The sequence below is a fragment of the Zalophus californianus genome, chromosome 4 (genome assembly GCF_009762305.2).
Source record: "Zalophus californianus isolate mZalCal1 chromosome 4, mZalCal1.pri.v2, whole genome shotgun sequence".
NCBI lineage: Eukaryota > Metazoa > Chordata > Mammalia > Carnivora > Otariidae > Zalophus > Zalophus californianus.
In genome coordinates, this window is record NC_045598.1 from 92,660,100 (window position 1) to 92,676,551 (window position 16,452).

The 16,452-nt window shown below is 53.0% G+C and overlaps 1 protein-coding gene across 3 annotated transcripts in view; it reads left to right on the forward strand.

Moving 5' to 3' along the window:
- Positions 1-16,452, forward strand: part of SLC6A17 (solute carrier family 6 member 17) — a 67,443-nt gene that overhangs the window by 44,419 nt on the left and 6,572 nt on the right. For all 3 annotated transcript variants that reach the window (XM_027581464.2, XM_027581455.2, XM_027581444.2), the window contains 4 exons: positions 333-443; positions 13,706-13,947; positions 14,211-14,403; positions 15,887-16,079. In XM_027581464.2, the coding sequence (XP_027437265.1) occupies positions 333-443; positions 13,706-13,947; positions 14,211-14,403; positions 15,887-16,079 (739 nt within the window). The remainder of the gene's footprint in view (positions 1-332; positions 444-13,705; positions 13,948-14,210; positions 14,404-15,886; positions 16,080-16,452) is intronic.

Here is a 16,452-nt window from a genome sequence, read left to right on the forward strand (position 1 = left end):
ACATGAAAAAGTGAGGAGGCGAGAGGAGAGGTTTCTTTGCCCCCTTGGCGGCCTTGGGGGTGGGGAGGCTGCAGGCCCAGCCCTGCCAGCCCTTGGAAAGGGGGAAGCTAGCCCCAGGCCCAGCCATGCTGACTCCAGCTTGTCTGTGCTCTTGCTTCTGCCTTGGCTCGGTGCCAGGCGCACGGTGGGTTTGGCCCTGTGCCCAGGGGTCCTAGGGCTTCTCTTTCTGCTGCCATCAGAGGAGGCTCGTGTGCCCCAGCTGTGAGTGGGGAGGGGGGGTGCCAGCCGCAGGAGACACTCTGCCCCACGGTGGGTCCCTGTTCTCTCTGTAGGTGATGTATTTCAGCTCCCTCTTCCCCTACGTGGTGCTCGCCTGCTTCCTGGTCCGGGGGCTGTTGCTGCGAGGGGCCGTCGATGGCATCCTACACATGTTTACCCCCAAGGTAAGGGCCTGGGGGACACCGACAGCTCTGCTGGGCCCGGCCAGTGTCCTGCAGTTTAGCACTCATAAGGACCTGTCAGGTGTCAGGCAGTCGTCACAGGCCCCTGCAGGCATGCAGTGGGGAAGGGGCATGCACCTGCCCTCAAGGTTCCAATGAGAGGGACATCGCATCAATTTGGGTAGAATCGGGAGAAGCTTCAGGGAGGGGATAACTGGGGAGCAGATCCTATTTCAATGAATGGCCGTCGGACATTGCAGTCAAAGGAACCGCAGGAGCAAGTGTGGAAAAGCACTGGGCACGCTTGAGGCCATGGTGGCAAGACAGGTTTGGCTGGGGCACGGGGGCTGGGAGCACGGGCGGTTTCATCAGTGGATCTATGACAGCAGGAACCGAGGAGATGCCTAAGAGAAGGTATCTCCGTGCTGGGAATCCCAGCTTGTACCCAAATCAGGGGAGCAGTGTTACTGTTTTATTCAGGATAATAGACCACGCAGGGTGTGATTTTACCCTTACCAAATCCATCCGTATCTTCGCTCATTTCACCCCCCCCCCATAGCCCAGTGAGGGACCACTGTGCACGTTTCACAGGACTATCGCAGGGCCATAGTCACCCTGAAGAGATACACGCAGGTTTCTTGACAGTGGTCTTTGCCACCACGTGGCCTTGCCTCTCTATTCCCCACTGGCCATGGTTGGCATGAGCTAGACCCCTGAGCAATAACGGGATTTCAAATGCAGAATGGAATGCCCTTCAAGGTGCCCCGAGCAATGTACATTAGTAACCCATAAGGGAAGGCTGGAGAGGTCCACCTCCAAATGCCAGCTGATCAGTGAGCAGCCAGCTCATTGGTGAGACTCCAGGAGACGGGCATGGGTCAGAACGCCACCATCTTGAGGCCCTCAACCTTGGCCCTCAACGGTGCCGTGTCACACGTGTGCTCACCCACACCGGTGCTCACACAGGAAGTTCATGCAGACGACACAGGGAGAAGAACCCGGATCTAATGGGGAATCCCTATTGCCTCCCAGCTCTGCTCTGCTGCTGGGAACATCCCCGGATGTTGGGGGATGGCAGTGGGTAAGACACACACCACTCACAGTCATCAGATAGCAAATCCATTGGCCCATTGGCTTACAACCATGGAGGTCCACTTCAGGAAGAGCTTAGTGAATCTCCTGACCATGAGTGTGCCTCCCGAGCCACGTGGCTGACGTGAGGATGTTGTGAACAAGTGATATCCGACAAAGAAGAAAAAACGCAAACCTGGTACGTTTGGGGGGAAAGGGCCACGAGAAGAAAGCCAGTGGTTTTTATGAATTACTTCCACTGTATTTCTAGAATAATGATCAATCTAACGTTTTCACTTGAGTCTTTCAGTTATATTTTACTGGACTTGGTGAGGAAACAATATACTCTGGAGGTGTTCACAAATGGGGAGATTTCACCCAGGTCTCCAGATGCGCAGGCCCCTCGGTGGCACCCATCTTGAGAGAGCCCAGTATGGGAGGGATTCATGAGACTGGCTTCTGGTCCCAGCACACACAGTACTGCTCCCTATTTGATTCAGACACTCTTTGAAAACATCTGTTTAATCATGAAATATCACAGGCATGTAAACACACATATATAATAATATAATAAACATTAGAGAGGCCATAAAATATTACAGAGGCCATAGAAGTGCCCTTATATCCTGCCCTGATCCCATGTCCTGGACCTCCCCCAAAGATAAGCACTATCCTGAATTTGGGATTTATCCTCCTAATACACCTTTTAAAATTCGTAATACATATACCTGTATGCATAAACAACGGATAGCATTTGTGCATACTTTTAACCTTTACATAAGTGGCATCGTATTATATGCAACTTCCTGTGACTTGCTTTAGCTTTTATTTTTGCTCAACACTGTAATTTGAGATTTATTTATAGTGCTGTTTGTAGCTCTGGTGCATCCATCTTCCCTGCTGTATCCTCGTCCACTGTAGCACTGAACTGTATTTGTTCATTCTCTAGGTGAGGATCATTTATGTCGTTTCCAGCTTTCACCATGGGGCTAGGAATATGCTACAGTAAACATTATTGCACAGCTCTTCACGTGCACAATTTTCCCGAGGGTGTCTGTGTTTAGGTGTGGAATTGCTATCTCAAAGGGTATGCATATCTTCAGTTTTGCTAGACGGTGGCCAAATTGCTCTTCAAAATGGTGGCCGTGGGCAACACTCCCACCAGTTGTATGAGAGAGTCCCTGTGGCTCCACGTTTATCAGACTTCCGTTTTTGCTAATCAGCTGGATGCAAGATGGTGGATGTGCACTTGGAACAAAAGAGGACACTCCTTTCCAAAACCTTTTCCTGGATGTTCAGGAAACGGTGTGATGCCACTTTAGCATCTGCAGGGGTCAGAGTCCCCCTGAGGTGAAGTTTAAAGAAAACGAACCCGGAAGGCCCTGGAGGAGCCAGTTACCAAGACCCAGCGGGTGGCCCTGGCCCATCTAGCTCTTGTCACTTTCAGTCTGGGTGGAGCCTGTGGGCTCGTCCTGAGATCTTGCTCACTGAGCAGTTCTATGGGGCAGCTCCTGCCCTTGACCTTGGATAGATGTGTTGCACAGGGAAGGGAAGGCCTAAAGGCCTCAAAGGCCAAACTCTTCCATCAAGGATCCCCTTCACAGCCTGTGCTGCAGGTAAAGCTAGTAATGATGGCTGGGTGAGGCTCTTATTTACAAATTCCTCCAAGTCATCCACAAAAAGGGTGGATCCACTCTCAGTCTTCTGACTGTCCATACGTGGTAGACTACTATTGCAGAGCTGTGACTATGCCAGCACAGGATTGGTGAGATATGAGGAACCCTGGAACAATTTCAAGTTCTTGACCTCGAACGGTGCTATCGGATGCTGGGTCATTGCCCACAGCTGCCCAGGCTGTGCACTGCTCCGTTTATATTGACCACAATGGGAATGAAATCCCCAGGGGTCATGCCATTTGGCAGCCATGGCAGAGTCCAAGAAGATTTTTGGCCAGGGCATCTTGGAATCCACTTGAAAAAAGCATAGGCTCTCCATGGATATGCTGAATGTCTTCTTATGAAGCCTTCCAACATCAGAAATAATCCAGACCATAGGATCTGGCCTTTCAGTCCATGCCCTCAAGCAGTCCCTGAGTGTGTGACAGATGCAATGTGGCCAGGATACCATTATGACCCACTAACATCTTTGATGGGATAGTAACTCATGTTGATGGCTAATTAAGTTCTTGGATTCCTTGGGCAACTTCTCTCCTGATTACTTTCTTTCCATCCAGTGAAAAACCCAAGTCAGCATGGAGTGCTACAGAATTCACCATGTGACTTGCTCAACACAGAGTCGTAGATTATGGTAGACTTCTCACCACCAGAACTTTCAGAAAATGTTTATCAAAATTACAACTGTTCAAGTCCTTTGGCCCAGCAATTCCACTCCCAGGTACTTGTCCTACAGATATATTCACTCACAAGCAAAATGATCCGTGCACAGTATTGGTCCACTACAGCAAATGTTTTAGTGCAAAAGATTGAAAACAACCTGAATGACCATTATTCATTTATCCCTTCGTTCAGCAAAGGTTCACGGGATGCCTGCTATGTTCCGGGCTCCGTTGTGGGTCCTGGGACGCAGCCATGAGCCAAGCAGACAAATTTCCCAACCCTCCTGGATCTTGTATTTTAGGGAGACAGACGATATAAGATTAAGGAGTTGTTGGGTGGTGTTGTGAAGGAGAAAAATAAAGCAGAGAAAAGAGGATTAGGGACACCAGGGAGAGGGGTTGCTTCAGACAGCGTTCAAGGAAGGCCTCCCTGAGAAAGTGGCATTTGAGTAAAGATGGGACGGGTGGGGGAGCAGGCTGTGTGGGTATCTAAAAGTAGCACATTCCATTCCGGAGGGAGTGATAAACGAAAAGGCCTTGAGGTTCGATGTGTCTGGCGTCCAATCCAAGGAGGCTAGTGAATCTGGAATGGGTGGGGAGAGAGGGAAGGACATGCGGTCAAGGGGATGGTGGCAGCAAGTTCACGAGGGTCTTATGAGCCAGGTATGACTTTGGTGTTTACTTTTGGTGAAATGGGAGCCATTAGAGGTTCTGAGAAGAGGGGCAACACGATCTGACTTCTGTCTTTGAAGGATCCCTGTGGCTGCCATAGAGAATCTGAGGGGGCAAGGGTGGAACAGGGAGACCTGCCAGAAGGCTCCATGCAGGTGAATCCATCCAGGTTCTAGAATTCATCCAGGTGAGAGGTGACTGGAATTTGAGCCCAGGTGATGGCAGTGGGAGTGATGAGAAGTAGTCGGATTGAGGATATATCTAGGACGTGGGGGTCAACCAGATTTGTTGTTGGATTGGACGTGAGGGGCAAGAGAAAGAGAATGGTCAAGGATGACTCCAAGGTCTTTTGCTTGAGCACCTAGAAGCATGGAGTTGACATTTATGGAGACGAGGTTAGATGGTGAGAGGAGCAGGTTCAAGACTGCTGTTTGGGATGTGGCAGGTCTAAAATGTCTAATAGATATCTAAGTGGAGGGGCGCCTGGGTGACTCAGTCCATTAAGCATCTCTGCCTTTGGCTCAGGTCATAATCTCAGGGTCCTGGGATCAAGCCCCACGTCAGGCTCCCTGCTCAGTGGGGAGCCTGCTTCTCCCTCTCGCTCTGCCTCTCCCCCTTCTTGTGTTTGCTCTGTCGCTCTCTCTCTCTGTCAAATAAATAAGAAATAAAATCTTAAAAAAAAAAGATACCCAAGTGGAGATGTTGAGTAGGCAGTTGGACAGATGAGTCTGCAGGTCAGGTGGAGATATAAATTTGGGAATCAGAATTTAAAGCTGTGGACTGGTGATAGCATCTCACTGCGGGACCTCTCTTCCCCTTGTGCCATTTTTTTTCTGGGAAGGAGGAAGCGAGGGCATCAGTTGAGAGTCCAAATGGTGGAGGGGTGGTGGGGGCCTAAGGAGGAGCGAGCGTGAGGTGACGATGCAGGGGACAGGGAAGGCGTGCAGCACAGCAGGGGGCACGGGTGTGCGGTGCAGTCAGCCAGCACGACTAACTCCTATTTCTCCAATTCCAAGCTGGACAGTTCCTCCTATTTACACCTCTGAAAGCAGGCTATCTCCCACAGTGAGGGGGTACTTAGAACAATCCTGTGCTTTACAATGGATGGTACTTACTGGGTGCCGGGCACTGTTACCCGCACCTTACATACATCAGCTCCTTTAAAGCTCATAATGACCCTTGAGGCAGAGGTTACTCTTGCCATTTTGCACGTGGGGAAACTGACACACAGGGAGGTTAAATAACTCATCCAAGGTCCCAAGGTGTGCATTGTGTGATTTCTCTAGCTATGCTTAGCTGCTGGGGGGCGCGCCCAGAGTCGGTGGAGGGTTGGACCAGGGTCGGGAGGTGATGACGCGGGACGACCATGGAGAGAGGTGGCAGGGGAGTTACGAGGGTAGGTAGCAAGGGACTAACCAAGTGATGGGCCCTTGACTAAGCCGATCAAGAAGGGAAGTTAGGCTCCAAACAGGGTGGGGGAAGTGAAATGTAGGTGGGTCCCAGGGAGGCTGAAGAATTTTTGGAGTCAAGATACTAGAAAGAGTGAGCTGGAAAGATGGGGTGCTTTGGGGTTCAGGGTCCTTAACATTGAGGTCCTCGCTGGAGCATAGCTCTCAGATATGACAGAGGCTGTGGCACGACCTGAGGCCTGGGGTGGAGGACAGGATTGGTGGAAGGGAGGAGCCGAAGGGACTGAGAATCCCGATGGCAGTAGAGCGGGACAGAGAGAGGAAACCGTGGAATAGGAATGATGACCTGGAGGAACGGGCAGCACCCCATCCACCTCCAGGCCCAATGGCAGCACGGACGTGTGCGAGAACAGCCTCCACCCCAGCGGGCTGCAGGGGAAGCCGCGGCCTCAGGCCCACCCTTGACTAACCAGACTCCAGCCAGCGGACCCGTTAATCAGGATCACGGGGCGTATCCAAGCAGCAGTAGCTCTTGAAAGCCCCCGGTGGTTCTGAGGGGCAGCCAGGCTGGAGAACCCCCGAATCAGAGCAGGGAGGACCATCCGGGGAAGGGGTGTGGAGATGGGGGATTTGAGGGATGACAGACTGTGAGTTCCAGGAGCCCTAGAACTCTGTGGGTTCCCAACTCAGCACGACAAGGAAGTGTCGAGCCTGGGGCAGGGCGATGGACATCTCCGGTATGGACAGTAGGGGCGGAAGGGGAGGAATACACACACGCGTAGATATGTATGTTGGGGTCATGTGTGTGTGTTTCACTGATAGACGCATGAAATATCACTGGAAGGGCACGCAAGCAGCAGATATTATGGTCACGTCTAGTGAAGAGGAATCGAGTGTCTGGATACGACGTGGGGGAAAGGAGGCCTTACTGTGCCTTTGTGTGTCCTTTGAGTTTTAAGTCCGGGGTCATCGGTTGAGATGAAAGCCACAGAGTCTTTGGGGGCAGGGGCTGCCCGGCAGAACCTGAGCTGCGAGCGGCTTTGGCATCAGCCTCTCTCTTCGCCACCTCTGGGGTCTTCACCAGGGAGCCCGACCAGCCCCCGGGGCAGGGCGCGTGTTCACCCTTAGAGAAGCGGGGTCCCGGGAGGCCCTGAAGGCCCAGGGGCAGAGCTCCTTGACCCCCACGAGTAGAGGAGGGCTTCTGGGCAGGACGACCAGGGCAGGCCAGCCTTGTTGCCAGAGGGTGGGCTCTGGAGCCAGACAGGCTGGTTCGGATCCCAGCTCATCTCTCCGTGGTCCGGGGGCAAGATCCCTGGGGAACTCACTCCGTTTTCCTTAGCTGGAGATGGGGTGAACCCTGGTAGCTCCCCGACAGCCTTGTCAGGACACCATGGAGGGCTGCTCCTGGCATGCGGAGAGCTCATGGTAAGCCGTAGTGATTATTATTCTCTCCCTCATGAAGGTGACACTGTTCTTGGGCAGTGGGAACCTGGCGCTCCAGTGCCATCTGGTGTCTCGTGGCCCCGGCTGGCTCGCACACCAGCAGGTGCCCAGCAGGGCTGAGAAGCAAGGGCGTGGGCTCCGGTCATGCACCGGCTCAGGCCAGGAGCTCAGGAGCTGCTTGTGGATTCCGAAAGCATCTTCGTGCCGCTGAGTCAAAGGCGTGAAAACACCTTGTTCTCTGTGTGAGGAAGTGACTCAGCCGATGTGCCAAGGAGGTGGCAGGAAGCCCTTGCTGTGTTTCAGGGCATCTCCCCCGCCGCCCCCAAGGAGGGTGCGAGTCTTGTGTTTGGAGGGGAGAGCCCATTTCCCACCTCTCCTCTTGCAGTCACACCCTGACGTGTGGGCTCCCTGAGGTCTGGCCATGGGTTTATCTTCTGTGGACACTATGATCAGGACCTTGTTAGAATCATGCACCCCAGAAATCCTGATAGATTCCCTTTGCTTTCTTTTAATTTTTAAAAAGATTTTATTTATTTATTAGAGAGAGAGAGAGTACAAGCAGAGGAAGAGGGAGAAGCAGGCTCCCTGCTGAGCAGGAAGCCCCAATGCGGGACTCGATCCCAGGACCCTGAGATCATGACCTGAGCTGAAGGCAGACCCTTAACCGACTGAGCCCCCCAGGTGCCCCGAGGACCTGTTAGAATTATGCGCCGGCACCCCAGAAATCCTGGTAGAGCCCCTTTAAATTCAAGGAACAACAGGCATGAATCCTAAAGGTGCCTGACTCACTTTACCCCCAGCTGAACATTGGAGATCTGGTCATCTCCATCAGCAAGGGAGTCCCTCCAAGCCCCACTGGGGAGGGTGCCCAGGGGCTGCTCACACAGGGCACTTTTCTCCTCAAAGGTTAAGTTTTGGCACTGTCAGATTCTTTTCTGGGGGCCTCATTAATATCAGATTTGGATCCACCAATTTTCTTCAAAATAATCTAGGGATGGGGCATGGTGGTACAGAGGAGACCAAATTGGCCTTATGTTGGTAGCTGTTGAAAACGAGTGTTGGGTACATGGGGGCTTGTTATACTATCTTCTCCATTTTTGTACATTTTATAGTAAATGTTCCATAATTTTTAAAAATGAGGAAAGAATAGCAAATACAGTCTTAACATACAAATAATTTTTGTTCCCGTTCCAAATCATCACATATAAGACATTCCTACCCTGTCCTTTGAGAGTCTGTCCCCCAAGTTATAGGGTGAGCTCCAATGATGCAGTTTGGGATGATGGCAGCCTCCCTAGAGTGGCTGCCAGCCATTTATGGAACTTGGCCCTGAACAGTGGCTGGGCCTAGGAATTTACCCATGTCTTATTTTTAGATTTAGGGAATGATGAAAATCCTAACAATGCCATGTTTGGGTCTCACAGATGATTCAGACCCTTTAGTAAAAACTTTAGTAATGACTGATATAGGTGAAAAATGAAAAATCACCAGAAGAAGATGAAGAAGGGGTGGGGGGTGGAGGACGGGGAAGGGAGAGGTAGAAAAGCAAGAGGAAAGGAAAAGAAGCCAGCATTAAAATAGCCATGCTTTAGAAAGTAGAAGTTTAAAACCGTAAGGATCTTCTTGTCCTAGAAGCCTGCATCCTAGCACAAAAAGGCCAGGACAATTTCACAGTGCCTGGTCTGGTCCTTCCCACTCAGCTCACCTTCAGGAAGCAGCCTTGTCTCTCTCTCTTGCCCCCAACTCTTTTCCTCGCCTTCCGTGTACCAGACATTGCATTCAGAGATGAACAGGAGATGGGCTCCGCCCCTAAGAAGCACAAAGTGTCGAAAAGAAGGCAGACATATAAACCTGATATGCAGGGGTTGCCCAGAGCTGGGGGAGCCCAAGGACCATGACAAGCTCTGCCAGAGGCATCAGGAAAGGCTTCAGAGAGGAGGTGATAATTTGTGCTGGGTTTTGAGAAATAAATAGGAGTTTTGCCAGAATGTGAGTAGGAGGAAGGGAATTCCAGGCAGAGGGAACAGCCTGGGGCAAAGGCCAGAGGTATGAGACCGCACTGCTTTTGAAGAGTAAGTTCACTGCATTTGGAGATAGGGACAAAAAGTGGGAAAATATTTTCCAGCAGACAGTGGAGAACCATCAGGGATTTTCCCACATGCAAGGGAGATGACCAGGGCTGTGTCCATCTCTATCTACCCTCTCTTACAAAATCTTGTGTTCTTCTTCCTGCTTGGGACTCACCAGACCACCCAGAGCCCAGCCATTAGGTCTAGGTTTCTAGCCCAAGGGAGGTGCCTAGGTTCCAGCTGATTGGTAAAACTGGCATGACTGACATTTGTGAGCATCAGTGAATACCCACATGCCTTCCAGGCACAAGTAATCCCTCCACCCATTTCCAGAACTTTCTGGGAAAATCATTTAAGAACCCACCCAGGAGAGGGGAGATACAGAAGGCTTTTCCCGGTGGGACAATGATTACTTCGTTCTCCTTTTTAAAATAATCTTCAAATTTCTGTATAGGCCTCTGTTTCCTTACTCACGATGACAAAATCCAAATAGCCCCGAAAAACAAAAGTTGTTTTTTCTTTCTCCTGGAACTCATATGGCGGCAAAATGACCTGAACAGATGTGAGGCTATTTTTAGTCTCTATTGATTCCCTTGGTGTGAATATTCATATTCATATTCTGCTGCAGAAATACTAATGTGTTTGATTACGGGGCGCTGCCCCAGACCCTGCTGGGGGTGTTATGTAATTATGTGGCATATGCACCACATTACCTTTCTAAAATAGAGTTAGGAACAAGAGCCCAAATTCCACAACCAGTCTGGCCTCAGGGCTTTTAGATAAGGAAACGTGGGCCTGTCCATCCTACTTTTGTAAAGAGGCCATTTCGAGCACAGTGGACCCTCAACAGTGTGGGCTAACCCTACCTCATTTCCCTGGTGTCTCATTCTCCATACTTCACTGTGACCGTTTTAAAGCTCTTCCACCCGTCTGCATGTCCCGACTTCACCCCTAACAGATGATTTGGCCTCCTGCTTTACGGGGTGAACAGGAGCCACCGAGACAAACTCCCTCGTAGACACGGAACATCCAAACCTGCCTGCACCTGCCTGCCCCATCCCGTTCTCTTGGCCTGGTCCCTCCATGAGCAGCTCCAGGGTCTCTGATGGGAGACAGCTCCCGCCCCTCCAGACCGCCTGCCCTCCATCTGCTTCTACCTACCATCAAGTCACTGCATTAAAGACAAAAACGAGACAACAAATCAATAGTTTTTATAGCCTTTGCCTGAACCTGCCGTCTTTCTCCTCCTCTTCCAAGGCGAGCTTCTCCAAGGAGTTGATTATCTACTTTACCTTCATTTCTTCCCCTCTGCTTCTCGGCTCTCCTGGCTCCTACCCGACTCGGGCCCCATCGCTTCCCGAACGCTCCGAGCCCCCTGGGACTGGCTCACCCTAGTGTATTTTTCCGGGTCGCACGGGGCCCTCCTCCTCCCAGGCCTGCTTGCTCCCTGTGGCCTCCGATCCAGCCCTCTCTTGCTCTTCCTCCCATCTGGGCTGCCCACCTCCCCTCCCTCCCTTGTGAGACCCCCTCGCCTGGGCCCCTGGCTTGCCTCTTCTCAGCCCTCCACAGGTAGGGCCTCAGTCCCTTCCAGCACACCTGCTCCTCACGAGTTACATCTCCGGCTCAGCCTCTTCTCTGGACTCTAGACCCACTTGTCTGCCTGCCCACTCGACCTCTCCTCTTAGATAGTGTAAAGACACGTTAAATTCAGCATTTTTGCAGCGAATGCCTTGATCTGCCCTGTTCCAACCCCATCGGGACCTGCCCCTTTTCCTCGGACTCCATCTGCACCCCGCCAGGTAGGCGGGCCAGAAGCGTGGCTGTCGCCTTGGCACCTGACTCTTGAGCATCCCCCCATCTCCAGTTTGTGGCTAAGGTCGGCTGGGTTGCTACCCCTCTCCTCTACATCTCTTAGCGGTTTCCCAGATTAGGTGCTTTCTTAGGACCTTTGGTCTGACTCTTCTGCCTCCCAGCCTCACCTCTACCTCCCCTGCCTTGTCCTTGCTGCTTCTGGCAGCCTGGCCCCTTCCCTTAACTTTACCTGCCCTCCTCTGTCTTGCCTCGCCTCTGGGCCTCTGCACACACTGTTTCCTCTGCAGGAATGCTCTTCCCGCTCTTAGCCTTGCTTTTGTATCTCTCAGATGTCAGTTCAAGGATCCCTTCCTCCCGGGGAAGCCTTCTGTGGCCTCCTGCCTGGCTCAAGTCCCCCTGCTACAGGCTCTCGGAGCTTTGGGTGCCTGGCCTGCACAGCCCCCCCGGTCCTAGTTGCCACTCAGCATCTGTTTGTGGGGTCATTTGACAGTGGCCACCTCTCCAATTAGAATGTCAACTCCCCAGGAGCTGGGACCCTGCCTGTTCTTGCCCTCTATGGCTCCCCATCACCTAGCACTGGGCCTGGCCCACGTAGGTGCTCTGTGTTGGATGGATGAGTCATAGTCACAGGGAGGGCACACGTTACCACCGAGGATGCAGGGAGCGGGGTGGGTGGGGTGGCGGGGGGGTGGGTCTCGTCTTCTTAGGGATGTCGGGGCTGTTAGCTCCTGAATGTCTGCGTTCTGGGCTTTCTTGGTGGACCAGAGATGACTTTATTTTGTGCAAGGTGGGGGACCTTAATCTCCCCCAGAGCGCACATACTTTCGGGCCAGGGCTTCATTTGCATACTGACCCTAAAGGCTCTACTCTCATTGTCCCCCTCTTCCTCCCCAGCCTGCAGTGCCTCCTCCGGCCCCCAAGCTTGCCGACACCTTCTCAGCTAGTGGAATGACGCCAGGTGTTCACATATGCCTAGGGAGCTGCTGAGGTGACGGGCGGGTGGGCCTCTGTCCTGGGGGCTAGGGCCGTAACATAGCTTCAAGTCCGATGCCTCAGTGTGCCCACGAGGAAGGACTGAGCCACGGGCACACAACGAGGGGCAGCCGGGCCAGGCACCCGGTAGGGCTGGTGCCTGCAGGGGTGGCAAACTCTCTAGCGCCTCCTTGTCTCCCTGGTCTGTCACTTGGGTCGACCTCAGCAGCAGAGGTCCAGGGGGCAATGCTCTGAGGAGTAGAGGCGTCAGGAGACGGTGTTAGGACGTTGTCAGACCATCTGTACTTGAGTAATTTCTCTGCCCCAACAACCAGCTCCGTCACTTGGAGCAAGTAATTTCCACCCTGAGGTCTCAGTTCGCTCTTTCGAAATGTGAATAATAATTCCTGCCCCTCACCAAAAAAAACAAAACAAAACAAAACAAAAAAACCCAAAAAACAAAAAACAAACAAACCTGTCCTGACTAGGTCAGAGGTACTTTGGCAGGATTAATTTTGCTACTTATGTGCTGGGTATTACTTGTTGCTGCCACATCTGATCCTCACAAGCACCGTGGGAGGGACACTGTATTATTATTCCCATTTTCAGGTGGGAAAACTGAGCCTCATAAAACAGGCACTGTCATTTTCCTAAAAGCCTTCTCAGCTATTTGAAGATGGGAGTCAGGTTTAGACCTGGGTCTGTCCAACTCGACAGCCCCGTGCTGGGTCCAAGCCACTGTCCCTGCCTTTGAGGAGCAAACAGTGAAAGGAAAATGGATACAAAAAGCACTTTGGGAATTGCCCCCTGCCCTCTACATGCTGGGGTAGCTCAGGGTTCTGTCAGGTCTGAGGGCACATGGAGGGTCAGGCAGGGGTTTCCCCTCTCCAGGAAGTGTCTGGGTTCTGTGTTTTAAGTTGGGTGGATGGGAGGGGGGGGGGGAGGGTCCTTCTGTGATCTGGAGTATGTCGATGTGTATGAATGAACATTGGTCCTTTTTTTTTCCCCTGGGGAAAGGGAGATCAGGCGGGCAGGAGGGAGAAGTTGGTGTCCTTTCTCATGGTTTGAAGTGGAGGAGGTTATCAGGGAGATATCGGTGTTCTTAGTTCTCTGGTACTGTTGTGCAGGTTGTACACTGCACAACTCCAGGAGGCACCATTCAAGTGAATGGCACTCCCTGGAGTTGTGCGCCATGCCTCATACCTAATGGCCCTGAAGCTATTCCTCAGTATAATAGCTCCACGGTAAGCAAAGATGGCAGTTAAAATTGACTGAGAAGTTACTGAGTAAGCACATAGCATTTATTCCATCTTAAGCCTCACAAACATCCTCTGAAGTCGATACTCTCATTCCTCATGTTCTGCACGTGGGGACTAGGGGGGACGCCCAAGTTCACACAGCCCCAGCTTTCCCACTCTGCCATGCGGAAAGGGGTGTCGTGGGAAACCATCATCTGTGTGTCTCTGGTCCTCCCCCCCACAGCTGGACAAGATGCTGGATCCCCAGGTGTGGCGGGAGGCGGCCACCCAGGTCTTCTTCGCCCTGGGGTTGGGCTTCGGGGGTGTCATCGCCTTCTCCAGCTACAACAAGCCAGACAACAACTGCCACTTCGACGCTGCACTGGTGTCCTTCATTAATTTCTTCACCTCGGTGCTGGCCACCCTCGTGGTGTTTGCCGTGCTGGGCTTCAAGGCCAACATCATGAACGAGAAGTGTGTGGTCGAGTAGGTGGCGTCTCTCCTCCTGTCCGTCTTGCCCAGAGTCGGGGAGTGACCCAGAGTCCCAGAGTCCCCGTTCCCCGACCCCCAGGGGGTGGAGCTTTCTCTGTCCCTGGCCCCTAGGATCCCAGACTCAGGGGCAGAGATGTCTCTGTCAATGGCCCGTGGCAGGGTTGGGGGGGGTTGTCCTGCCTGGGTATCTGGGAGGCGCCTCCGGGACCGTGCCCACCCCTGCCTTTGTACCTGGCCCTCTCCACTTTGTGCCGCAGGAATGCCGAGAAAATCCTGGGGTACCTCCACACCAACGTCCTGAGCCGGGACCTCATCCCTCCGCACGTCAACTTCTCGCACCTGACTGCCAAGGACTACACAGAGATGTACAAAGTCATCAGGGCCGTGAAGGAAGACCACTTCGCATCCCTGGGCCTCGACCCCTGCCTTCTGGAGGACGAGCTGGACAAGGTGTGGGACAGGCTGCCCTTTTCGGGGTGGGAAGGAAGGCAGACGTGGGAGCGTGGGACCCAGAGACGGGCCTTGGGTGGCTGGGGCTCGCATACAGGCCTCAGAAGGCCGCCTGGGACGCATTCACTTGCTTGAGAAACAGGGACTTGCTATGTATCCAGGGAGGGAGAGAGGAAAGGGATCAGCCAAACCCCTGCCCGGAGGTAGGTTGTCTGGACGAGGAGGTAAGGCAGATGTGCCTATCACAGAAATCACAGGAATTCTACAGAAAGACTTTCAGATTCATTGAATGGGTTTCTGTCTGTGTGTCAGGGGTCGCTGCCATTTGTAAGGCCCTTGCGACTGTGCTTTGTACGTGGCTCACACAAAATAAGCGTTTTCGTTAGTGTTTGCCTCTGCTGTACTCCCTTTGGCCCTCAGGACAGTGCTATGAATTGAGCATTAATATTGTCCCCTGTCCTATAGCTGTGTAGCCTGTAAGTTGGGAGCATTCCCGAGGCTTCACAGCTAGTAAGGGGAGCCAGCGTTCAAATCTCCATGCTCTGAGTCACCCCTTGCTGCTTCTGTTCCCTCCTCCCACTGTCCGCCCTGCAGCTCCCACTGCCACGATGACTTAGCCCCTGGGGTAGAGCAGGGGGATACCGCACCCTCATTAATGCTCAGGCCCAGGGGTGGACACCGTGCTTCTATTCCCATTTGCACAGCTGAAAGTTTTCAGAGCGACTGTTCTGTTAGAGGGGGTAATAGGAGAGAGACATGCCCACAGGGTCTTGGGAACCAGACGGTGCCAAGGCTTCCATGGGGCAGAGCCAGCTTCCTTGAGCCCAGGCCAATCCTGCCCTTCTTCAGCGGAGAACTGATGTCAGTGGGCAGCGTGTGGTCACTTGCCCCATGAGCAGGGGCCCCAGCATTAACACAGAGGCTCTCTCTCGGTTACCCATCGGAGTCACCTGGGAACTTAATAAAACCCAGATACCCAGCTCTACCCCCAGACCAATCAAATCACTGTCTCCACGGTGAGACCCAGGCATTGGTGTTTTACAGGCTCCAATGTGGTTCCATTAGGCAGCTGAGGCTGAGCGCACTATGTGAAAGTCTGGAGCTCAGGGCTGGGAGCTCCCATAGTTGTGACTGGAGCAATCAGGGAAGACCTCCTAGAGGAGGAAGGTCTCAAGCTGGGCGTCTTTCTAAATGTGAGCATCTTCATCTGAATCACCTGGGGTTGCTGTACAACTCGTAGCTTCCAGATCCCACAGGTGAACTTTTAAATCGGTATCTTACTCCCTGGGGTAGGACGGATTCTGACACTCACCCAAGTTTGAGACCCACTGGTCAAAAGACAAGAGGATTTAGGTGAGGGCACGGATTCCTGTGAAAGAGAGAAGAGTTATTCTTAAAGCCCCAGGGGCAGAGATAAGGAGGCAAGGGGCTCCCAGGAGTGGTGTGGGCCTCACTGAGCCCTCGCCCTCCACCCCGCCCTCAGTCCGTGCAGGGCACAGGGCTGGCCTTCATCGCCTTCACGGAGGCCATGACGCACTTCCCCGCCTCCCCGTTCTGGTCGGTCATGTTCTTCCTGATGCTCATCAACCTGGGCCTGGGCAGTATGATTGGGACCATGGCTGGCATCACCACGCCCATCATCGACACCTTCAAGGTGCCCAAGGAGATGTTCACAGGTAACTCCTCCTGGCAGGTGCCGCTGGCCTGCCGGGCTGCCCTCAGGGATGACAATCAGGATACTCCTCTGACTTTAGACAGACTCCACACTGAGAAGGCTCCCTGCTGCCCGCACTGGGATGCAGTTGGAGCCCGGCTTCTCTCCCAGAGAAGAGCACTCAAGAGCCAGGAGAAGGCTGTCTGGGCATCTGGGCCAAACCTGAGCTGGGGTGCGGCCTCTTCCTAGGGTCATTTGCCCTTCTCTCGGAGGGCCTGCTGAATCCTCTCGGGCAGGGGTGTCCTCCCCTGTGCTGGCCTGCACCCCGTTCCAACTCTGTCATTCCCGGCCCTGGGCTGCTCCTCTCTTAAAGGAGTGGGGAGCTCAGAACCTCA